Source organism: Alligator sinensis, unplaced genomic scaffold, assembly GCF_000455745.1.
Source record: "Alligator sinensis unplaced genomic scaffold, ASM45574v1 scaffold140_1, whole genome shotgun sequence".
Classification (NCBI taxonomy): Eukaryota; Metazoa; Chordata; order Crocodylia; family Alligatoridae; genus Alligator; species Alligator sinensis.
The window spans coordinates 5,867,797-5,893,355 of NW_005841836.1; the positions used below are offsets into that span (position 1 = coordinate 5,867,797).

The 25,559-nt window shown below is 41.1% G+C and overlaps 1 protein-coding gene across 5 annotated transcripts in view; it reads left to right on the forward strand.

Annotated features, from left to right (window-relative positions):
* PLCB1 (phospholipase C beta 1) overlaps positions 1-25,559 on the forward strand; it is a 737,260-nt gene that overhangs the window by 180,216 nt on the left and 531,485 nt on the right. For all 5 annotated transcript variants that reach the window (XM_025202227.1, XM_025202200.1, XM_025202212.1 and 2 more), the window contains exon 2: positions 1,809-1,877. Coding sequence is in view for 4 of the 5 variants with exons in the window: in XM_025202200.1 (XP_025057985.1) it covers positions 1,809-1,877 (69 nt within the window). In the remaining variant the exon portion in view is untranslated. The remainder of the gene's footprint in view (positions 1-1,808; positions 1,878-25,559) is intronic.

Genomic DNA, 25,559 nt, shown 5'->3' on the forward strand with positions numbered 1-25,559 from the left:
CCCCCCCCCCAGCTATTTGGGAACAGAATAGGTAGTGTTCCCAGAATAGGAAGTGCTTTCAGGGTAGGATGGTAAGTGTTTGGGGGTTGGGATGAGGTTGGTGCAGGATTTGGTTCATAAAAATGGAAAAGAAATCAGTGTACAGAATAACCTATTACAAGATCATTATGTCCCTGTAAAAAAAAATACCTGTGTTTTGTTTTGGGAATTTGATGTTTGCTTTTCAAAATACAGATCCTTTTCATTCCATTTAAATTTCAGAATCTTTGAGAATCAGTGGAGTAATTACTTGAATGATGGAAATGCATTAAATTAGGCTGTATGCACTGTGGTCACATTCCTACTTCAACACTATAACTGTAATTGCCTATATTTAATATGTATTTGAACGTGAACTTGCTACCGTGGACAGTTAGTCTGTATTATGATGCAAATGAGGAAGACAGTAGTAGGATGTGTTTTAACATGTTTAATCAATGCCATATCAAATTAAACCTGTTCTCCTTCATCTCACAAGATAATTTTTGTTGCCTCTGGGGAAAAAATATGTGCCTGATGCCTGGGTCTGAGTGCGTGGGAAAGATACATGAGCAGACATCTGGGCCTTTCAAACTGTACCATTGTTATTCCTTCCATACTAGCTCTGTCCCTATATACAGGCATTTCTTCCAAAAAACTTGTGCTATCTAAGGAATATGTTGCTATCTAAGGAACATCTAAGGGAAAGATGTTGACTCAAAGTTACAGATTTGTTTCCTGGTTACCCCCGACTCCAGAGAGAGTAGAATACCTGAAGCTGGTGCAAGAGTACCCCTCTAGACACCAGTGCAGCTGGGCTGCCATGCTAGATGTGAGGAGAAGTACTGAGACTCGAGCCATTTGTACTGTGTGTGCCCACTCCTACTCGCATTCACAGTACAGATTAGTAGCAGCCCCTTGGAGAGCAATTCTCATTCTTCTCTGCTGAACATGGAATGGAAGGGAGTGGGGAGGCATCTGCCATGCCTTGTTCTTCTGAAAGGGGGCACCAGACAGGACAGTCTAGCCCTAAATATGCAAAGATATATTTTTGAAAGCTGAGTTGATATTAAAAACTAAAAACCAGAGAAAATCCAATGCAACATTTTCCTTGAAGCTATTTCCCTCTATGTTGGTTTTGTTCTCGTGGTTACAAAATACAGCGTGTTCTTGGGGGCTGGGAAGTGTCATGAACTATGAAAGGCTTGTCAAAAGTACATGAGCAGTAAGGAAAATAAGTCTCCATAAAATTGATGGAGCATGTTATCACCAAATGTATAACATCCCTCTTTTTCATGCATGCTTTTCAAAGCATTCTGTCTGTGATCAAGTAGATTTTCTATTGCAGAGGGCAGATTTTGTGTGAGGCAGAGTTCTCTTTTTCATACTGGAGCGAGGAACTAATTATTGAGGGGGAAGCTATACATAAATACCAGCAAATGGATGTTCTGCCTAAAAAAAAAAATCATGCAGTTCAGTAGGGGTACTTGGCAATCTAAAAAACAGGCTAAATAGTTTTGGATCATCATGGTTAGCAATCCAAAGATCAAAGAGTTGGAGAAATAACACACATCAGAGCAGACTCATGAGGAAACAATCAGGCTATTTGACTAAGGCTCCAAAATTGTAATAAAGCACATTAAAAAGTAGGGTTTTTTATAAACTCTGCATCCTGCACCATATTCACCGCAAGACTCTCTCTCTCTCTGGTGGCAATATTTTGTAACTTGCACATTTAAGTATATCTGTGACATGTGTAATGACAATATATTTTCCACTTTTCCACATAGGAGACAGAGCTGCTTGATACCGGCCTCGTCAAAGATGCCAGATGTGGAAAACATGCCAGAGCTCCCAAGGTAGGCTGTTTTGCTGTACACCTACCAGATGTCACATTGATAATTTTGATATGGCCTCATGGAAATGATAGGCAGGCATGAGACAATTTATCCAAGACAAAGAAAAATATTTGGATTTTCACTTTACCAAGTCTATGTAGACCTGTGGCATTTGGTCCTGTTCTGGTGAAAGTTGTATTTATGGTAGATAAAGAATAAAAATCTTGAAACCTGAGAGTTATTTCTAAAGATGCAAACAAAAGAATTAAAGATTTTCCTTCCCCTTAGGTTCAGCATTTATTTCTTTGTTGCATTTTGTACAGGGTGGTCTTCTGCTTCAGTTATCCTGATTTGATGCCTGTTGAGGCCAGTAAGAGTCTTTTTTGAATTGATTTCAGTTCACATTTGTATTAGTCCCAGGAGACCCAGTTATGTTTGGAATTCCCTTTTATTGTCGTCTGAGAAAGTCAGTAATAGAAATACATTTTTTGTGTGCGCCTGTATTGTTATTTTTGGACGGAGAATTTAATATGAAAGGAAAATCTCTAGCGCACAGCTCTAGTAACTGGGCTGTGCCTTGGGGAAATCCAGAGGTTAAAGGAGGGAAGGAAATCTCTCCAGGGTTCTGAAAGTACAGCTGCACAGCTTCACAGCTGCGGCTGAAGCTTCGAGGCTGAAGTGGCCTCTTGAGATGCCATTCATACCGTAACCTCAGGGGAGGAAATGGATGGTGGATTGATATTGTCTCCATTTGTTTGCCGTCTTTCCTCCTACACTCCCTTCCCTTCCTTCTTACCTCCAACCTGCTGTGTTGCAGGACACTGTCCCATGATTGGGCTTTCTGGCAATACATGTTAGCAGGTTCCATGGACCTGGAGCTATCTGAGGTATATCTCAAAAATACTCCATTTACATTTGGTTTTCAAAGCTTTCTGTGGAGTGCTGGCAGCATTTGAAATGCTGAATTACAAGTGGAATGCTACTGAATTGCTTTATGACATCCACATTAATATCAAATTAGTTCTCTATGATTAATGGCTTTACGATGAATAGCAATAAAACATTAACAATGGCTAGAACATTATTTTAAAGTGCCACCCGCTTTACAGAAGACATTCATGTTCTTCTACCAAAACATTTTTAGCTAAGATTTATGCACAGCTATTACCTTGGTGACTTTTATTTATTAGGTTACATAATGGCTGTTTTTGTTATCGTGCAACATGACTGCAGTGGCATTAATTGAAGGGTATGAGAAAACCCTGGCTTCCAGGGTGGTGTAATGTACCACCTGAGTGAATCAGGTTGCCTTTTTGTCAACGAACGCGTGGGAACAGAACAAAAATGGCACCTGGGTTGACTTTGCACAGAATGCTATTTAACACATGAAGCAAAATGCTTGCTGGGGGTCAACCATATCTATATTTATACACAGGCATATATTGGGGGCATTGTGGGCAAGTAGATACAGCCCTCATGTGAGCATATGCTTTGCTTATAGGGATTCCTCTGCCCGAGCCCCACAGGATAGTGTGAGTCTTTTGCAGCTGAAGGAAGGGTTGGCTCTTCAGCTCAAACTGCAACAGCTCCTGGTTTGATCTGATGTGTCAGGCAAGATGATAGCTATCATAGAGAGATTATGGCTGCTGGGGTGTATCTACACAAGCAGTTACAGCACTTGAATAAACTACAGAGCTTATCGTTCCAGAGTTAATTGCTCCTGGGCATGCCATTTCCATGTGTGCTCAGGAGCAATTAACTCTGGTGCAATAAGCTCCACAATTTATTCAGGCACAGCACATCCAGCCGGGTGGAGCAGCCCTGGCTGGCAGGGGGCCCCAGCAGTCAGCCTGCCAGCCCAGGGCTGTTCCCTTTGGCTCAGTGTGTTGTGGAGGAGCTGTCTGGAGCATGAGGAAGCTTCAGCATAGGGCTAGCCAGCAGGAAGGCCCCGAACTGAATCACCCTTGTGCCCCAGCTAGCCGGGCAGTGTCTGCATGTGTGCTGCTGCAGAGTAAATACAGGTACTTTCCTGCTGGGGAGTAAATTAGTTTACTCCAGCCTAGTAAAGGCACACGTGTAGAAGCTGAGTTGTTTAATGCACAGCTAATTAGTCAACTTGCAGTAAACATCTCGTGTAGACATGCCCCTGGAGCTACCAAATGCAGAGGCATGTCTCAGCTGCTACACTTGTGAATAGGGTGTGTAGAATATCTTACCCATGCTTTCACTTCCTTTCTAGTCACTAGTGGCACCAGTCATAGTGAGGACAAGGACTGTGACTCCTGAAAGGAGTTTATATGGGGTGGAAAATCTCTTGCCCCTTGAAACCCACATGCAGGCTGTTCACAATCTGTTCATCCTAAAGTATTCTGGTATAAAGTATGATCCAGAGACTCACCTTGCATAAACTGTCAAAGCTTCATTGCTGCTGCTTCACAACATTTGAGGATCTGGACTTCAAGAAATGTTAAACAATCTATGGACTGTGGACAGGTGGTTAGTTTGAAACCCCTGGTTTCTTCATCTGCTTTCTACTTCCTTGATGCCAGTTAACAGGGATTAATAAGTCCCCAAATGTAATACTTCATAGGCTTGTAGGAAGGTAATTCATGATGAAACTCATCTGCTTCATTAGTCTCGCTACACCCTGGTGTTCTTTAGATCATAGCACAAGACCCATCTTTTGTAGATGAGAGGAATTGGCTGGGTAGTCTATCGCATGACTAGAAGTGATCATGTTGTCCTTGCATTCCTCTAGTTTATGACAACATTTGGTATTGAATTTGGTAACCCTTTGCTTTCTGCCCGTTTGAGGAAGCCATTTTGTTTCTAAGTGCATTAAAAATTATAAAGAACTGGTGAACGGGCCTGTGTTTTCAGGGTCTGATCCAAAACCCATATAAATTAATGGGTGTCTTTCCACAGTATCTAGTGGGCTTTGGATCAAGACATGCTTTTCTAATGTTCATTTTCATTTGATTATTTTGATTGAAATAATAACAAACAAGATGGAAGGTGTTCTAACACATTATTAGCACTATGACAAAGTCCCTTCATCACTCTAGGAGGCAGTTTAGGTCACTTTTAGCCATAGGGAAAAATATTGAATTCCTTTACTCTTAGTCTTTTTGCTGATCTATCCCACTTGGACACATTGTTAGACATAAACAGACATCATGTTTTATCTCGTGGGGCAAGCATTTAAACTAAGCTAAACATTTACATGCTGTGAAACGCTGCCAGAATGCAAGGAAGAGAGAGGAAGTATTATGAATGTGGAAGCTTATAATACCATAAACAGGACCACAGTGCGTGGTGTCTGTTGACACAACCCTTGGTAAGGTGTAGCAATACCCAAACACTCCCCTGTATACTCCCTTGTCAATGCTATAAGAATGACATTCTACCTCTCTGTACCTACAAGGGCTGCCTCAGCGTAGGATCAGTGTTGCTTCACAGTCCTTCATATTTTTTGTCCTCACAGCACTCCTGTGAGGCATAGAAGTACTCTTCCATTTTACGGGTGGTAAACTGAGGCACAGGGTAGCTTAAATGACTTGATGCAGATTTCACATGAAGTCTTCTTCAGAACCAGGAATTGAAACTTGGTTTCTTGCATGCTAATGTGGTGTCCTGCCCACCACCACATCCTTCTTATAGCTAGGGTCATGAAAACTACTGGTGGTAATAACTGACCCCATACTTACTTGCACTCCCATCCACTGCATCCTATTTCTGGCTCCCCTCTGCTGGTATCTCCTGTAATCAGTGGGGTTAAATTGCTGTTAAATTTCTTTACATGGGAGGACTGGTCAAAGTCATCTTTGTTCATCTGTTTAGAATGGGTCAGTAGATTTATACTAATGCACACTGAATATCCCTAATAAATGAAACTCAAGGGTCTGCTAATATGGAAATGAGAACCACACTGACCCACTGAGATATCATTATATTTTGGCCCCATCGATCATGGCAATTCAATAATAAATCCCTGCCCCAGAGATATTACCTTGTAGGCAGAGAAAACAAAGAATCAGAACCATCTTACAGATGGGGGAACTGAGGCACAGATAGATCAAACGCTAGAATTGTAATGGTATAAAGACAACATATATGAGGCAGAGAATCTTTCAGTGGGAGTGAGGTGCTTTTGAAAATCCCTAGGCTCTTTTGCATCTCAAGGCACCTACATAACTTTAAAATGTCAGCCCCCACAGTGATACGTTGGAAGTCCCTGGGAATGCATCCCAAACTTCCTCTGTTCTAGCCAAGAGCTTTAAATACAAAATCATCTTTCCTGTCCTCCCAACTTGTTCAAGGATTTGTTCAGTTTCCTTACTCAGAAGTTGCAGGAGCATTTTCCATCCAAAATCTGATGTTTGTGCTAAATCTTGCAATGGGGGAGAAGGGTAATTGTAAGAGAGGGCAAATATCAAGCGGCAGGAGCACTGAGGTGAATATGCAAATGAGAAGAGAAATGGAGCTAATGTTCTGGAGAAAACGAAGAGAGACCTTTATAATTGTGTATCAAGAGAAGTGTCTTCATTCCAAATATAATGAGAGCTATACAGGGCTGAGGGAATTATAAGATAATTATCATAACCTCTGCTTTTTAATAAGTTATTAGAATCATTTCAGAAAGAAGAAGAAGTAATTTTGAGAGCAGGAGATTAATAAGCAATTCATCTTTAAATCAGAAGGAAAAAACTGTTTATGTACAGATTCATTTGAGCAGTTTTGAAACATGTAGTCCTTAGAGCCTTATTCCATAGTCCTCCCTAAATCAGAACTCCCCCTGACGTCAAATAGATTAGGACTTCAGGGCCTTTGGGGCCCTAAACTGTTTGGTTTAAAAATGCTGAATCAAATTTGTAAATTGATACTTGCAATGAAGGAACTTCTTTTGTAATTTCCTCTTAGCCTTTCCTTTACCAGGCACCACTCCATCCACTCCTATTCTGTTGTGCAAACTGGTCCAGGCTGCTTTTGTTTCTTTACCTTGGAATGCTCAGTGTGCATGAGAATAAAATATAATTAATTATATTACCACTATCTAGAGATAGTATTTCTAGATAGAGATCTGTGTCTGTCTATATCTAGATCTGTACACGTGCCGTGAACATTAGTGTAGTAAAACACAACAAAGGCTCTAAACATTTTAATGTTTCCATGTGACATATAGTTATGCCAATAATATAGAAGTTCTTAAATCTAGGAATGTCATTTAAAATGGTCTAAGGTATAAATACTGGTAAAATGATAAACCGTTAAAGATTTTGCATCTGCAGTATGCAAATGGGACTGTAAAATGCACACTTTTTAAAACCATTTTTAAATTCTTTAGACAATAACAACAGTTTCTATGGAAACTAAACTCTTTATATAACTGTATAACACTTTCAGTTTCAAGCTGAAATATCAGGATGAGTTGGTAGGGATAAGGAAGAACCCCCATGCCAAATGTTCACATTTACAACTTTTGATGCATTTGATGATTTTCCCCCCATTGATACCACCTATAAATCCTTGAACAGGGAGTTAATTACCATATTTTCTTGTACACAACACACTGCAGAATAAAATATGTACCTTGTTTTTGAAAGAAGAATGAAGAAAAAAGATCTTTCCTTGTAGTAAGTAATTGAATAGCAGCAACTAGGGAGCTGAGCCTGCTCGTTGTTCTGTTCCTTGTGCGCTGCTTTTTGGACAAAAATGTTCATGTTGTAATTGAGAAAATACAGTACTTTTAAGTGATACATGGTGGAGAAATTTCAAATATTAAATAATAAATAAAGATATCTGTTCTGAAAACTAAAATACATAGAGAGAGTACAGTTCTTAGTGTTTAAAAACATCTTCAGCAACACAAACACATTTTCAGATGTAATGTGGTATTCTACTAGAAACAACAATTCTACCTTTCTAAATTTCTGACAGTTTTCAGCTCTCTCAATTTTATTCTGAGTCTTGCTGTATTAGATATCTTTTCCCCTAAAACCTATAGCTCCTGGAATCAGGTGATTTTTGGAGAGAATACTTTGTTTCAGGATTTCTTAAAGGACTTTTCTAGCTGTAGGGTCTTTGTAGAAGGATCTGAAAAGATGAACCCAGAAGGCTCAAAATCCAGAAGATGAATAAAGGAACACTTTAAATTTAATTAATTTACATATCTTGTGATTTTTTTTCAGGGTTCTGGCTAATGATTTTTGAATGCTTGGGGTTAACAAGATCCAAGTTCTACTGCCTCAAATTCTCTACTGTGGTTTGTTTTGGGGCCAGTGAAATTGCTTTGTCACTTGTATAAAACTTAAAAATGAAAAGGTATCAGGCCTATTAGATACTAAGATTTTCTTTCAATCTCCCTTTGTTTTTTTAACCTTTTCTGAATATGAAGTTAGAATATTGAAGATCTCCCTCAAATCCATTCAGAACAAGCATAAATAAGTAAATAACAGTTAACACATGGTTAATTTAACTTTTGGATAAAGCCTAACTTCTGATATACATGACTCAAAGGGAATTACAAGAACCCATTTCAATAGTAAATATAACTGGGTCATTTGGCTTCCATATGAACCTTGTATTTATGGATTATTCCATGGTCAAGTTATATTGTTATCAGTAGAACAAAAAAGGCTTTTGTTGTTTTTATCACATTTGAAAGCTGAGTGGTTGTTCATTTCTTTATGATCAAGCCTGAACCAGGGCAATTATACCATGCTTAATAGCCTTCCTGATAAAGCGGCATGTGGGAAATGGTGCGTAGACTTTTTTTTTCTTCCACTCTATAAACCCCCTAGAAAAGTTAGCCACCTACTCTGCTTCACTGGAGAGTGGATCAGTCCTTTGCTTTGCAGCACAGTGAGGTTTCTGTGGCTCTGCCTGTTTCAAATGTTGGCATAGCTGCTATTTTTATCCCTTGATAAATGCATGTCATTTTTCCCTTCAACAACCTTGGCGTTAAATTAGAAACTCTTATGTAAATTACACCTAAGTAATGCTCTATTTCTGCCAACAATAAATAAAAACAGAATGTGCATACTGCTCACCTTCTTTTCACCGAGGCTCATTTGAATTCCCACTCTTTAAATACAACAGTGGCATCTATTCAAAGAACTGTTTGTTCTTTTTCTGCATAGCGGTTTGGTTTCACATTAACAATAATGAAAGTTATAGGCTTTTCTGCTTTGTTTGTTTGTTTGTTTTTTAGAACATGAGATGAGCCATCTTTAAAAAAAAAAAACAAACCAACAACCCCCAAACCCAACAACAAACCAAAAAACCAAAAGCAAAATAAAGATGTCAAGGACTTCCCCTCCTCCCTGCTGCAGTAAGTCTGATATGCATAGTGCTGGGTATATTTATCTGAGACATTGATTTTTAAACACAAGCAAGGCAGATTTAGTGAAGACTTTGCTGTGAGTTGGGGTCATCTACTAAGATAGTTGTGTAGCACCTGCAAGTCACCTGGGAAAGTCACAGCCACAGAAGCGGGGTGGTGAAATAACTGGAGTGCAACAACTGCTAGCTGAGCTGGGTGGACAGTGGGTGAGTGATTAAAAGAAGTTTGCCTAGAGGGAGCTTTCCTTGGGAGAAGATGACATAAAAATGCCCTGTACCTGTTAATTATTTGAGGCAAATTGTTTTCTAGTCACTCTGAGGTAGTGTGTGAATTTGAAGACAGCTGGTAACTTCCTAAATAAGGTCCCAAAAAAGGAAAGGCTAGGTTTAATTTGCCCAGGAAGGAGTCCATGTATTGGGAAGCTGATCTTACATATACTGGGCTAGAGGCCCTTTGATCTTCAGTAGGATTTGTGCTCCTGCTGCTCTTTGAGACTTGTAAATGTCTCTGCTCAGAGAGTTTCCACAGTGACACAAAGTGATGAATTCAGATTGAGTCCAGGCTTGCTTGAGCTTTTTCTCTTGTGGATCGTTTCCTAGCCATTCAATATGTAAGACCAGCTGGAGTCACCATCTTGTGGCTGATTCTTTTGCTGGTGGTTTTTTATCCTTCTCATGTGCCTGTTTATGTAACCTGTCATCCCTCACACTTGGGACTTTCCACTTCCTATGTGACTGTTGTCATGAGATGTTTGCTCAAACAGCTACCCTTCCCTCTTTCAGGTCTCTCCTCAAAGTACACTTCCTGCAGGATGTCCCTCCCTGTGGAACCTGCCTCTTGTTGAAGTGCTGTCATTTATTTAGAGAACAAAACACCTGCTCTGCTAGGGAGTTTTTTCGTGTTATCTGCCTTTGTAAGTTGGCAGCTTTTTCGAAAAGACTTTTTCCAGAAAGTAAAATAAAAGCTTTCTCAGGGAACAGATCAATTCTGCTACCTAGTGTACAGGGCAAGGTGTCACTCAGCTGCAAAGCAAAATCCCACTGTACTGAACCTTATGGATGCTACAGTGGAAGCAAAGCATAGCTTGCTGCACAAGTACACTCAGCTACAGGCAGGCTAGCCATCTAGTCAGTATTTTGTCACAGGTTGTCATCTTGAAAGCAGCGTGACCTTCAGTTAGCACAGTTACCTTTACACCTCCATCTGTAGCCTGCACTGACTCTTCAGCTGCCTTTTGGGTATAATTCAGGAGTTGACTTTAATTGCCAAAGCTTTCTTTACCTGAGGACCTGGTCACCTTAGAGGACAGTTGATCCCTGGGTACCACCTGCAGTTGGCTACAGTGCCTTTGCTTGTAGTCCAAGCTCCCCAGAAGACCAGAGGCAAGGCATTTTCTGAGGCTAGCCATTGTCTTTCAAACTTCCTTTGCCTGCTAGAACCAGTATTTACTAACATTTACACCATTGAACAAAGAGCAATAGTTTGGGCAAGACTTTGTAGGTAGGTAATGATTGAGTTTTCATGCGTAAGCTGCAGTTGCATAGGGAGGGAGATGTTTGCACTGTCTGCTTTAGATAATTTAATGTGTTGCTTAGTTTTAATTTATGTCATTTTGTTTTAGTTTCAATGTACGTCTCATGGCCAGATGCCAAAATACATAACAATAAATTAAATCCATTTAAATGAGAGAGAGAGAAGCAGGACCCTACCCTTTTAAATATTATACACTTCCAAGTTGCTAAGAATGCCAAGAAGTAGGATTTAAACATATATTTAAATGCAATTACAGTTTGGATAGTCTGAACAATACTACGAAGTAAGATCCATAATTTCTCTTTTTTTGTATTGCTTTTTTGAAAATAATACTGGGAGACTGACAAATCAATGTTCAGTAGCCTTTGGATGTCATTTGTTGTGTTAATCAAGTATACTTAACAGAAGCACATGCTGAAAGTGGTTGCTTGGCCCACAGGTCTATAATTAAGAGAAATAATTACTAAAAGTGACACCTCCCCAAAGCAGTAGGTACATATAGCTAGGACAATGTAATCAGACCTTAATGATAATTAATTCAGACCTTAATGAGTGGCTTATAAAGTATGATGAAAGTTGAGTCAAGTGTGGTGAACCATAGCCTCTCAAGTCCTGGGATGGATTTTTTTAAAAGGCCAATGTGAAATTACTCAGGAAGCCAGTTTCAGGATTTTAATATGGGAGTTGCCTAAAACCATGCCCATCATGGTGTGCAGTGCTGTCTTATTGTTGCATAGTGTGTTTCCATCTGTCTATAACTATCTCTTGTCATATAGGGATATAGTAAGCTTTCTGGGGCTGGGCTTGCTTTTTTTGTTTTTGTTTTCTTCTGTATCTATAACAGTGCCCAATGCAATGTAACCCTGGTTTATGGCAAGGGCATGTAGGCATGAGGCACTAAGGTTTAAAAGAAAAACTCAGTAATAGTATTTCTTGCCTCTAAAGATACATGGTGCTATGTTATCAGTAATTCTGTCACGAACTCAAGAAAATAAAAGAATTACAATAATCGGTCCATGGGCAAAACAAACACATTAGGTAACAAAGTCATGTAAATCCTTCTTGCTGAGCAATATTCTTAGCCTGACAATATTTCATAAATATTAAAATACATCCTTCTAGCTGTAGTTTAAAGCTACTTGCCCATTGATAGATAGGGTGATAGTGTAACAGACCCCTGCTTCGCATGCTTGAAGACAAGAATCAGTAGCACATGATCAGATGAAAATGCCAAAGTAGGTACATTTTTCAGATGGCACTCACAGCAAATAATTAAAAACATTCCCATTTTATTAGGATTCATCCTAGTAAATTTATATGACACCCATACAGTGATGCCTTGTAAACAATTGGTCAGAGTTGAATTTGCAGCATTTTAATTAGATGGAAAGGTTAGATATATTTGTTATCATCTGCATATAAACGAGGCAGATTATTCTCTACATCATTGAACTGGTACCAAACAGCAGCACAAGAGCAAAAAACAGGAGAAGTTTTGAAATGGATCCCTGCGGACCATCACAGCAGAAAGAAATAGAAGCTGAACCACACTGTCAGATGTGCTAAGTGGGTTTCGAACTGTGTAACATTGAACTCCTCCACCCAGTACTGAAATCTAAATGCTTTAAAAGAACAAGGTGCAGAATGCTGATGGGAAGTCCGGTGATGCTCAAAAGATGTCGGAAGGATGGATAGTCATCACAATCAATAAGTCATCCTCTATCTACTTCCACCAGCACAGCCTGTGCACTGTGGTGTGTCCCAAAAACCTGATTGAAAATTTTCAGATAAATCAAATGGAGCCAAACAATTTGCACTTGATTACAAACAAGTACAAAAGAATCTTTGATCGTCCTTGTGACTTAGAAGCTGGATGAAAATTGGAGAGGTTATCAAAGAAGGCTTCTTTGGTAGTGAAATTATTCAAACTTGCTGAAAAATGTGCTGGAGCAGCTTTGAATGTCAAGGACAAGTTCACTGCCTCCTTTACTGTTCTAGTTGTACCTAGTGATCACATTTTTAATGACCAGTTACAAATTGGATCTTAATTTAACATTACTGCTTAACCCTCCCTATCACATACATGGACATCATTGGGGCAGGGGGGAAGGGAGGCATTAGGAAAAATCATTTAAAAGCTAGAGACAGAGGTAATTATTCAATAGATTGGGCAACTCCTGTTTACAAAATAATTACACTGCTGTAATGGATGTTCCCTGGAGGCAATGTGGCTTTTTAGTTTGTGTGTCAGTGTCCTAGAGCATATGAGTACCGGGGAGTAGCATACTTTGCTGCTGACATAACGTCAGCATCAGACATATACAATTATTGCCCTAAGTGACATAGATAGCCCTCAGGGAGAGATTTACATATCTTACTTTCCATGCAAACACGGAAAATAATGTAAAATAATGAAGCTTGGACCTAAAAATCTTCAAGGCAGCCATATATAATATTATATAAAGCTCTCTTGAAGATTTTTAGATCCAAGCTTCATTACAAGTCATCAGCGCAGGACTGACCACATTTTATATATATAAATCTTGGCAAGGGACAGTCCTTATGCTGGTAACTTGGGGACCTATCTTAGTAGTACCATAAAAATGACAATTAAAAAATGTAAAAAAAATGAAAACTCGAAGTTGGTATATATCAAAATAAATATTAGCACAACTAGGGAAATCATATTTTAAATACAGAAGACAGATGCTTTGCCACTAGAGGGAAATACAAATCCTGCCTCTTCTGTATTAATAAAGGAACATGGGTGGTGATAGACTGAAATGTGTAGAGGCTCTCTTTCATACCCTTACTTAAGGCATATTGAAATTAATGGATAGACTTACAATGACTTTAATGGGCTGGAGTTCAGGCTTTAAGCTAAGAATTTAAGCACACATGTTTTTAAGTACTTTATTTAATTGGGACTTTACTTGGAGATGGCATTAGTATATTATGTGGGGGGATATTGCAGTTCATAAGTATTTAAAATGGGACCACACAGAGGTAGATAAGGATTTTTTTTTAACTGACCAGGATTAAGACATGGCAAGTTCTAGATTGAGTACAGGTTATTCCTCTTCCAAAGTTCCAAAGTAACATTACAGTAATGTACTAGTTCAGATTCTGCCAAAATCCACTTTATGAGGAGTTTAAACAGGGTTATTATGTGGATTCCAAAAATGTATTGGAATGTAATTTCTTTAACTAAGTGACTGGATAACATGCATCCTCAAACTGCAGGTGAGAAGCTATTTAACACTAGAGAATATTCATTAGGGCTGTGCAAAATGTCTTCAGCCATTTCGTTTTGGAGGTGTTTCATTGCCCAAAACACCAAATCTGAAATGAAACAGAAGGCTCCGAAACATCTCCAAAACGAAACAAAACCAAACCAAACCATCCGAAACGTTTCAGAACATTTTGGAGTTTTGGAGCCGGGCTTACAGGGAAACAAACTAAGAAGAAGGAGGGGGAAGACGGGTGGAAGGACTGCTACAGATTGACATCTGTAGCTGGCCAGTGTCTGCGATCTGTCCCTGAGGTCCCTTCCAATCCCAGTGCTCTGGGGGAGGTACAGCAGCCTGCTGTCATTGCACATGCAGATCTTGGGACCACGCCCCCTGGGAGGGCTGCGGGGCTGTGTTGGACTCTTCCCAGGGGCCATGGGCCCCTGGACCTGCATGCGGGATGACAGCATGCTACCGGTAGTGGCCCAGCTGGTAGTGGCAGCCTGCTGTCATTCACATGCTCGGTGTGCTGTTCAAGATCATTTATTTATTTATTTATTTTATTTTTAAAGCCCTTGCCTCACTAGCTGCAGCAGCGGTGATTGGGGCCTCTGGGCACTCATGGCAGAGCCCCCCCCATGCAGCGCAGAGCAGTGGGGGGTGGTAGGGATTGCCCCTCCCGCCTGACACCCATGTAGCAGCTGCCCTATGATTTCATAGATTTCATAGACATTAGGGCTGGAAGGGACCTCAGAAGATCATTGAGTCCAGCCCCTCTGCCTGAAGGGCAGGAAGTCAGCTGGGGTCATAGGATCCCAGCAAGATAAGCATCCAATTTACTCTTGAAGGTGTTCCGTGTAGGTGCTTGAACCACCTCTGATGGCAGGCTATTCCAGACCTTGGGGGCTTGGACAGTAAAGAAATTCTTCCTTATGTCCAGCCTGAAGTGGTCTTGCAGTAGCTTATAACTGTTCAACCTCGTCATTCCTCGGGGCACTCTGGTGAACAAACGTTCCCCCAGATACTGATGGTCACCCCTGATAAACTTATAGGTGGCCATCAGATCACCCCTGAGCCTGTGCTTTTCCAGGCTAAAGAGCCCCAGGGCTCTCAGCCTGTCACCGTAAGGTCTGTTTTCCTGACCTCTGATCATGCGTGTGGCTCTTCTCTGGACTCTCTCAAGCTTCTCCACATCCTTTTTGAATTGTGGAACCCAAAACTGGACACAGTACTCCAGCTGCGGCCTCACCAAGGCCGAGTACAAGGGGAGAATGACATCCCGGGATTTGCTTGAGAAGCATCTATGAATGCAAGCCAGCGTTTTGCTCGCTTTATTAGCTGCAGCATCGCATTGCAGGCTCATGTTCATCTTGTGGTCAATGATGACCCCCAAGTCTCTTTCTTCCGTAGTACTAGCCAGCGTAGCACTGTCGAGCCTATAAGGATGCTGCAGGTTTTTCCTCCCAAGGTGGAGAACCTTGTATTTTTCAGTGTTAAACACCATCAGGTTCTTGTCTGCCCATTTGCTGAGCCTGTCCAGGTCAGCCTGGATCGCCCTCCTGTCTTCACGTGTAGATGCTTTGCCCCAAAGTTTGGTGTCATCGGCAAGCTTGGCCAGTCCGCTTCTGACTCCAATGTCCACATCATTAATGAAATGTTGAACAATATAGGTCCAAGGACAGAGCCTTGGGGGACCCCACTGGTCACAGGGCACCATGATGATTGACTTCCATCAATTACCACCCTCTGGGTCCGACCATGGAGCCAATTTCCCAGCCAGCGGATCGTGGTCGATCCAAGACCACAATTGGTCAGTTTCGCCAAGCGGTGATCATGGGATACCAGATTGAAGGCTTTTTTGAAGTCAAGATATATGACATCAATCTCTTCTCCCTTGTCCAGGTGATAGGTCACCTGGTCATAAAAGGAAATGAAATTGGTCAAGCAAGACCTACCTGCATCAAATCCATGCTGGCTATCTCTCAGGATGTTGGCGTCGGCCAGTCCATTAAGGATGGCCTCTTTAATAAACTTTTCTAAGATCTTCCCCAGGATAGAAGTCAGGCTGATGGGCCTATAGTTTGCCGGACCCACTTTCCTCCCCTTCTTGAAGATAGGCACCACATTGGCCTTCTTCCAGTCTTTGGGCACTACACCAGAGCACCAGGAGTTCTCAAAGATGTGTGCCAGAGGCTGGGCTATGATGCTTGCCAGCTCCTTGAGTACCCTGAGGTATAGATTGTTAGGGCCAGCTGACTTGAAGGTATCCAGCCTCTCAAGGTGTTACTTCATGAGGTCAGCATTGATGGAGGGCAGGGGATCTCCCTTACCCGGACTTCCCTGTCCCGTAGCGGGCATGGGCGTCCCATGGGACTGATGAAAGACCGACGCAAAGTACCCATTTAATAGGTAGGCTTTTTCCTGCACGTGTGCAGTGGAGCTTGGCAGGCTGCTGCATGCTGTCTGGGAGCTGGGGTGGCTCCAGCAGTCAGCCAGAGCCTGGCAGGGCTCAGCCTGAGCGGCCCCAGCACCCAGACAGCCTGCAGCCCACATCCCCCAGGAAGAGTCCGGCACAACCCTGCAGCCCTCCTGGGGGGAACGGCCCCTGGATCTGAATTCAGGACGATATCAGGCTGCTGCTGCTGGCAAGTGATACGAGTTTTACTTTGAACAGTTTGAGGTGCAGTTTCACAAAAACCCCTGCACCTATCTTCCTGAAGCTTGGCAAGCTTCATGCTGTCAGAAGAGGCTACCATCCCTGCAATTTTCATCCAGCAAGAAATGACAAAGTTATAGGCATTTTAGTGATTCCCCATTATAGCCTATGGCTGAAACACCCAAACAGCATTGAAACTCCGAAACAGATTCAGCTGAATATAAAAGGGACAGTGATCTGAAGCACCAAAATGAATTACTGTGCCTCAAACACCACATCCAAAACTGAAACGAGACATAGCCGTTTCACACAGCCCTAATAGTCATCCTTTATAGACCAAGATTGATGGCCAGTGTTCTCCCATTGTTATGGGGACAGGTTCACATATGTCTCATAATCAGTCTAGGACTCCTATCTCATCTAAATATGGTATTCAGTTAGCTGGTGTGCAGGAGACTGGAAAGGAATGTATTCCTGTTTCCTTTCTTGTTCATACCAGTAGGGTACAGATATTCAAAAAGCCCAAGGCAGAATTGATCTAAGTTGCATGGTTTCCTGTAAGTGGCGTAGTTTAGATCAGTAGTGAATAGAATACACATTTGCCCTTTGGTGTAGGGGCCAAATCATAGACTGCATTCTGCCATTTTAAAACCAGTCTATGCGTGCCAAACTTCTGTTCTGAGTATAAACTGATTTTGTGTGTTGAACTTCTGTTCTGTCGCAGGTATAGATTGGTTTCCAATCACTTATACTGGTAAAAGTGTAATGTCTGTACCTGGCCAGCATGTTTCAGTAAAAATTACGGAAAGAAATGCATTGACGTTAAGGCATGTGCAAACTCCAGTTTTTATACACAGTCTTATTATCTGCATGCTGATAACAAAATACCTTGGAGCTTTATTCAGCATGAATTCCATGTCTCCTGGCTTTCACAGCTTAGCTGCCTGCAGCCACCTAGTTAAGTAAACAAAATTATCAATTGTTGCTGCTGGAGTATTTAGATCCTTGCCTTTTGCTACACTCCACTGCTCTGCTCCATTCACTGGGCCTTAATGAGACATCCAGGGGGAATGTGGGCTTAATATGCAGTGCACAGGAAAGCCCACTGACATCAGCCTGGCTGACTTGAGTATGCACCGGAGAACACTTGAATGCTGTCAGTGTATGAATGCTGGAAAGTTCTTCAGGTACCCAGTACTGCTTGCATTTTTTAAAAACTCAAATGAGCACTGGTTTCTATACTTTTGCCAAAATGAAATGAAGAATTCAGTTATACCTGGCATGCATTGCCCAGTGCACTGCCATAGCAGTGCCTCCCAGAGCAACAGTTTCAGGAAAGTTAATTCTTCCAGTAACATGCTGCATCCTGATACTTCTACCCATACAGCAACACATCTATTGCTTCCATGCTTAGCTAGGTGTAGTCGTTGCTGAGTGAGCTCCCTTCCATGGTTGGCCTGGAGTCTGCATGTGGGGTTGTGGCCCATCTTCCTCCCCATTTCTGTCTGTTCATTTTTGGGGTATCAGCGCTGCTGATATTTCTTTGCCCTTAGAAGGTGTTTGCTGCAAGGCCTGAGTGGGGAAAAAAATGGAGATTTGCTTTTGATTCCTGAGGAGGAATGGTTGTGAAATTCTGAGCATGTGTCCAAGTCATTGCTCCTGAGTAGAGCTCTTTTTTTATAAGATCTTCTGGAAATACAGTGAAAGTAGCTACATTGCTTGGGTATAAGGTAAATTTATTTTGCATAGCTGCATGTGGAATAGAACTGCATTACATTGAAGGTCTGAAATATGTGAGCTGAACCTAGGTTACTTGCTGAATACAATTGTTCTCTATTTTATGCAGTTGAAGTAGTCTCAGATATGGAGTAGCAAAATATCCTCAAGGGATTCTCTTGAAGGTGTGCAGTATCATAGTGTAAATTCCTGTCATTTGAATGTATGTGTATTTGAGAGTGGGATTAGTCCATTAGCTTTTGCATTAGTTAGGGCTTATATTTTCTAGTCTGAATAAAGTGTTCCCATCTGAATTTCACACCTGTTCTGAGATATTATGGAGTTAATGCCTCTTAGAGTCATGTACTGCACTTAATCTTCATGCACAAATAGTGACAGGTTTGTCTCAAGGGCAGAGATATCATCATTAGACATCACAGGTTACTTATTATCAAACGTCCTGATCAAGGTTGAGAAATGTTATAAAGAAAAATTTTAGGCCAGATTTAATGTTGATCTTAAAGCAGGCTGAAGTTTGTTTTGTTTTTAGGCAGAAAATACATTCCTGGTGGTCCTGTTAAAAGCAAAACAAAAATACAAAAATTGGGGGCATGTAACTATAAATTACAGTAGCCTAAGAAAGTAAAGGATCAGACCTTTAGTGCTGATTCCACATGGTGTGTGTTAGTTAGCTCCTGAGTTATGTTGCCAAGTTTGGTTGGTATGAGCATAGGTGGGGGAAATTAGTTTGGAATTAATGGAAATTCTGTTGCCAAGAGTTGTCATGTAATTTTTTTTATTTTATTTTAAGATACTCAATTTTTCTTGTGCGGTTTGGAATCAGAATGACTCTGAAAATAGCAGAGACAATTTAGAAACAGATCCAGATGTAAAAGAGAGCTGGTTGCTGGTATTTGATTTTGACATTTCAGCATTATTAATTTATTTCATATGCCAGGATTATGCTGCTTCTGATTCATAGCCAGAGATTTTTCAGAGGTTTTCCAGGATATAAATTTTTACTAACTTTTACTATCCATAGTTCTTGTCATTTTGTAAATAAAGTTTTATTTTACCTCCTTATTTCTATAAAGGCTCCATCCTCAACGAGGTATAAGATATAATATGGAAATGCTAACACAATAATTTGAGTTACATGAATTCCAGCATTGCTGTGGTTGAGTCAGCATCTCTGATAAAGGACACCTACGTTTGTCAAGGCAAGCTGGATTCTTTGCTGTTGGTGGGTGGCTAGCTGCCATCCAGAAGGCAATGAGTTAGCTTGCAGTTGGCTGACATTGCAAGGGAATATATATTTATATATATAAGGCTGTATATTTCTTTTTTTCCCCTATAGCAGAAATATAATGTCTCTTTTTGAACTGTCCTGTCCAGTCCAGTCCTGACCAGTATAAAATGAGTTGTGGTTTGTTGACTGAAAGTCAGTAGTCCAAGGGAAACAAGTTCTAGTTGGGGGCCAAACACTGAAAGTAGTGGTACCAATGTTTGTGATAATAATGATTTTTTTTTTAATAATGATTATCATTATATTTGGGTTTTTAAGGTTGTTATTACCTGACAATTTCAGCTTCCATTTTTGTGTGGGAGCTCAGGGGGAGAGAATAAATTTTTGGCTCTAATTTTTGTAAAAAAAAAAAAGGCCTGAAAACAATGAACTTTAAACAGTCCAGCATGTGAAAACAAGTAGAAAGTCCCAGCTGTAGTAGGGTGGATCAGTGAGGAAATGGTTAGGGTGTCACAAATGAAAATGCATCCAGAACCCTGCAAGTTTTTCTGATCCAAGGTGGTGCATTGTTTTCTAAGAGTTGTTTTTTGAGTTAATAAAACATGCAATGAGAAAAGACTTGAAAGAAATTTGGGCATGGCCATAGATTTTGGCTGTGGGAGAGAGGGCTCACCACATTTATTTTTTTAATATCTCATGACATTGTATGATGTTTTGGGGTCCAGCTCATTATTTTTTACTTGGTAGAGCTGGCAAGGCTGAGAATGTGCTCCTTAGTCAGTCTGCATCCTTATAAGCTGTCTTTTTCACAGTGCAAACATGTTCCGAATCCAATGCAAGTTTGCGATGAAACGCCAATCTCAAAGGTCTATTATATACTGGGTCTTCCCAGGTACAGGCTTGTTTGTTCTGGTTTTTTTGTTTGTTTTTTCCCTCTAAATTATATGGTTAAAAGAGAGCCAAGTCACTCTGTCAAGTTATGGACAGACAGTTGGCTGTCCGGAAGAAAAGTAGTAAAGTTTTCAATGTCTTGTGGCTTTAATAGTGTGTGGTGATGTGGAGCCAAAACCTAATGTTGCTAGTTACTTCTCTCCTTATTGACATGAAAGCTCCATGTTGCAAAATGCTGCAAACTTCCTGCTTGTTTTAGAGGGATATTTTCTTGGTTGCTGAATTTTCTCTCAAACACGGCCCTCAAAAACAGTTAAGATGCTTTGTAAAAAGAGTATTCTTGTTAAAAAACTGAAGTTAAAAAATGACAAATGTCATATGTCAATTTAAGTCATATACACATCATCCATGAACAACTCTGCTTGCACTGAAAACTGGAAGATCCATAGGAGTTGAACCAGCAACTCAGGAAAAGAAAATTAAAAAAAGTATTTAAGCATATGCAAATAGTGGTGGGGAGGAGTATGCAATAATGCTGTGCCTCAGATTTCTCCAGGATCCCCAGGCTTACTGCAGCCTCTCTGGGAAACCTGTGAAACCAGCTGAAGGTCCTCCAATTTGTCTAGGTTACTGTAAATCCTAGCCCTACCCTCCAGCATATCTAATACTCCCCCCAGGTTGGGTGTCACCTGCAAACTTGCCGAGGGTGCTCTCCATCCCATCTTCCGGGTCATTGGTGAAGATACTGAACAAAACTGGCCCCAGGACTGATTCCTGGGGCACTCCACTTGATCCCACCTGCCAACTAGACATCAAGTCATTGACTCTCTGAGCCCAATGATCTAGCCAGTTTTCTGTTCACCTTAAAGTCCATTCATCCAACCTGTATTTCCTTAGCTTGCTTGCAAGAATGTTGTGGGAGACCATTTCAAAAGCCTTGCTAAAGTCAAGGTATATCACATCCAATGGTCTCCCTGCATCCACCGAGCCAGTCATCTCATCATAGAAGGCAATCGGGTTGCTCAGGCATGACTTGCCCTTGGCAAATCCATGCTGACGGTTCCTAATCACTTCTTCTGCTCCACGTGCTTAGAAATGGATTCCTTGAGGACCTGCTCCATGATTTTTACAGGGACTGAGGTAAGGCTGACAGGTCATTAATTTCCTGGCTCCTCCTTTTTCTCTTTCTTAAAGATGGGCATTATATTTTGCCCTTTTCCAGTCATCTGGGACCTCTCCCAATTGCCATGAGTTTTCAAAGATAATGGCCAGCAGCTCTGCAACCGCATCTGCCAACTCCCTCATCACCCTCGGGTGCATCTCGTCCGGCCCCATGGACTTGTACACATCCAGCTTTTCTAAATAGTCACTAACCTGTTCTTTTGCTGCTGTTCACTGCTCACCTCCTCCCCAAGCTGTGCTGCCAAGTGCAGTAGTTTGAGAACTGGCTTTGCCTGTGAAGACTGAGATGAAAAAGACATTGAGTATTTCAGCCATTTCTGCATCCTCAGTCACTAGGTTGCCTCCTCCATTTAGTAAGAGACCCACACATTTCTTGATCCTCCTGTTGTTGCTGACATACTTGTAGAAACCCTTGTGTCCCTTCGTGTCCCTTGCTAGCTGCACCTCCAGTTGTCCTTTGGCCTTCCTGATTTCATCCCTGCATGCTTGAGCAATCCTCTTATATGCATCCCTAGTTGTTAGTTGAAGTAGTAGCTTACCCCATTGAAAAGATCTCATTCAGCTTTTGCATGGTAGATAGAGTTTGGGTTAATCCTTGTAATATGGCAATTTATTTTCTTTATCTTTTCCAGGCTTAACTATTTTAACTCATTACCCATGTAAATGTATAGTCACTCTTTGGATCTTGCAAATTTCCTAGCCTCAGTGTCTTCATGTGGTTGGGTGTAACTCCTTTACAATGACTTAAGGCCCTGAATCTGCATGACGTTTACATGTGTATTTAACTTCAGGTACATGCCAGTGTCTCTCGTATTTCAGTGGGACTTTAGCCTATACTGTAATTCCCTGCTGAATCAAAGCTCTGTGTTTCAGGAATCAAGAACCTATTTTTGTCCTCTCTAGAAGACGTGCTCCGCTCCATTTGAAGTCAGTGGTGAGACTTTCAACTTCAGTGGGCTGGGTTTAAATCCCTAACTTGTAACAAAATGATCCAAACATAGCTTTTTTTAAAAAAAAATGGCCTGCTTTTTTAGATTTAATAACTTATTTATTCACATTTCCTAGGAGCAAACAATCTAAATTTAATGAAAAGGTAAAATCATGCAAAGAGCAGACAGCTAGATCCTCAGGTGGTATAAACTCGTGTTACTAGTTCTATCAGTTCACATCAGCTCAGAGTCCTCTGTCTTTGAGGGCTATTCTAAATGAGAGCATGAGGTAAGGCAGTAGTTGAAATGTTGCTAACACCCCATTCCTACTTTGAGAATTCACCTCTTTCCTTTGAGCTTGCTCAAAATACAAAAGGAAACTGCATGAGGATGAGAAGCTGTTTGTCAGCTCATCTGAGATAGCATTCTTAGAAACTATTTTGGAGCAGTGTTTTACAAATGAAATAGCAAGAGAATATCAGTTAAATCAGGCACAGTTCTAACACAAGAAAAAAAGGTAATCAACTTTATCACAGAAATAAAGATGTGGATTTGCATGTTGTTAGAGATGTAAAAAAAGAGTAGTCTCAGTAATAATTTTTCAAGTCAATTGCAATAGAATCTTTGAAGGGTGTATTGCAGATAGTGTCAATTTGAGCGGTTATTTCATTTCAGCGTAGCTGACAGAACAGTATGTCAAAACATGAAATAAGTGCCCAGTGTTGCAGTGATGCTGTTTCTGGCAAGCTACTGAAAACCACCAGTGAAGTCAGATATTCAGCAACTTTATGGATCGAACCCTAGGAAAGTATTAGACCAAAAGTATTCCTTATACTTTGTCTAGAGTAGTTCAGCAAGCTATGCTAACTGGAGGGAGATGGGTAGAAGAAATACTCAAATCCAGCAATGATTAGCTGGCACTGGGAAGTAGGGAGTTAGGCAGTAGAATTCTTAGGTCTTTCCAAATAATTTGAAGACTGTTGCCTTTAAATGAGGGCGAGATTACATGTTAAAGTTAGCAACTGCTAATTCTAATGAATGTTAAATCTGTGTTAGGATTAACAAGTGCTAGTGATCAGTCACACACTCAGGGTTAATACCCTCTTTAATGTGCACAGCTCAGACCTGCCACTAGGTTTAGGGACAAAAGTTACACATAATCCCGATTTAAGTGATGAAAAATTGGTTTAAACCTGTAACAACATAATATAAACTCAATGAACATAAACCAGTTTCAAAATGGCTGAAACTGGTTTAAGATAAACCGGGTTGAATGTAGTATCAGACTTAACTGATCTGGATCAAACCAGTTTATGAAACTTCTGTCCCAGACCCCTTCCTGGTTCAAGTTAAATCACAGCCCCCCAGCATCCCAGGATGCTTTGCAGCTCTGGGCTGGGCTGAGATGTCTGCTGTAGAGAGCAGGCATGGCCCCACCCCTCTACTCCCTGGCTGGAGCAGTGAGGACTGGCTGACAAGGGGGCAAGCCTGGCTGGGAATGCAACCCAGTCTCCAGGGAAGTGGGGTGGGGAGCAGTCTGAAACCAGGGGCTAGGGAAGGGGGTTAAACACCCCTTCACCTGCTCAAACTTACTGCTGGCTGCAACTGTGGATTACAAGCCCCAGAGGCACTAGGAAGCAGAAAGAGGAAATGATGAGCAACTGTGCAGAGTCCTGCTGTTGTAATTCTGGACTGCAAATCCCAGAGACCTCAGGGACAGAAAGAAGCGGAAGAGGAAGAGAACACGCAGCCAGGGAGCTGTGCTCTAGCACCCCCTGGCTTCTGACCTGGGCCACTGCAGGCATATGGCTACATTTCCTGAATCAAAGGTAAATGTCTGATCACTTCTGTTTCAATCTAATTTATGAAGCTTAGACTAACCACAAAGACTGAACTGATTCGGCCTCAGGCTTTTTGACTGTCTGTACCTAGCCTAGAAGGCTCGTTGGCAGGGACATGATTAGGGACTACAAGTCTGCTCCATTTCTGCTCTGCTTGTCAGCTCTCTAGCAACAGTATAGGCCAGGGAGTGTGTGTTGGGTGGTGGGTGGGTCCTGAACTACTGCAGTAGGAAAGAATGGATGCAATTCATGACATGTAAAGTTATCTTTCAGTAGTATCTGAGGAAAAATTACTTTTTCTGGTTTTATTGGTCCATTTTATTTATTGGGGAGAAGGGTTTTGGGTTGCTTGTTTGTAATCTGGTGAGCATAAATGTTTTCCTTCTTTATGGGAAATATATGTTACCTTTTAGGATAGGTAAATGTGTTGAAGTTTTCCAAGTGGCTGAAATATAGGGCCATGAAGGTCTTGCCTTGGTGAAGTTGTATAGGAACTGATTTTGCAATCAAAGTACTGAATACATTGAGTGGGCCTGATCCAAAATCCTGTAGATGTAGCATGAACCTCTTTTAATGGATTTTGTAGCCTAAAATTGAGCACATCCCTAGAAATGATCAATGAAGCAAGAATTACTTTCCCATGATGCCATAGGATGTAGAGAAAACTTCTGAGAGAAAACAATGTTTAATAAAGAGTAACTGAATATCAGATGGGGAGATTTGTTATGAGAGAACCAGGGCTAGAGACTGGAGTTTTTCTCTATTACACATTCAGCCATTCTAGGTTGGCCATGACCTAAAGGCTTTATCAGCTTGCACTGAAAACACTGGTGGCCTTTCTTCTGATTCTGATAGCTTTGTATCCGGATCTAGCTGGTCAGTGCAGCTGATAGCTCTTTTGCTGAAACTTACATGGAATGAAAGATGGTTTCAATTGTTGGTGGACATTGTTTGTATTACTAAAGCTAACCGCCGCATTAATACTAATTGGCTCCCATCTTGGCAATTTTAAAAGGGAAGGGAATGCTAAGATCTCCTGGTTCGCCTCCAAAGCAGCACAGGGGTTGAATCTGCTCAGATTACTTTCTGTTCTGCTTTTTTTGGGCCAATGGCAAAACTCAACCAAAGATACATAGG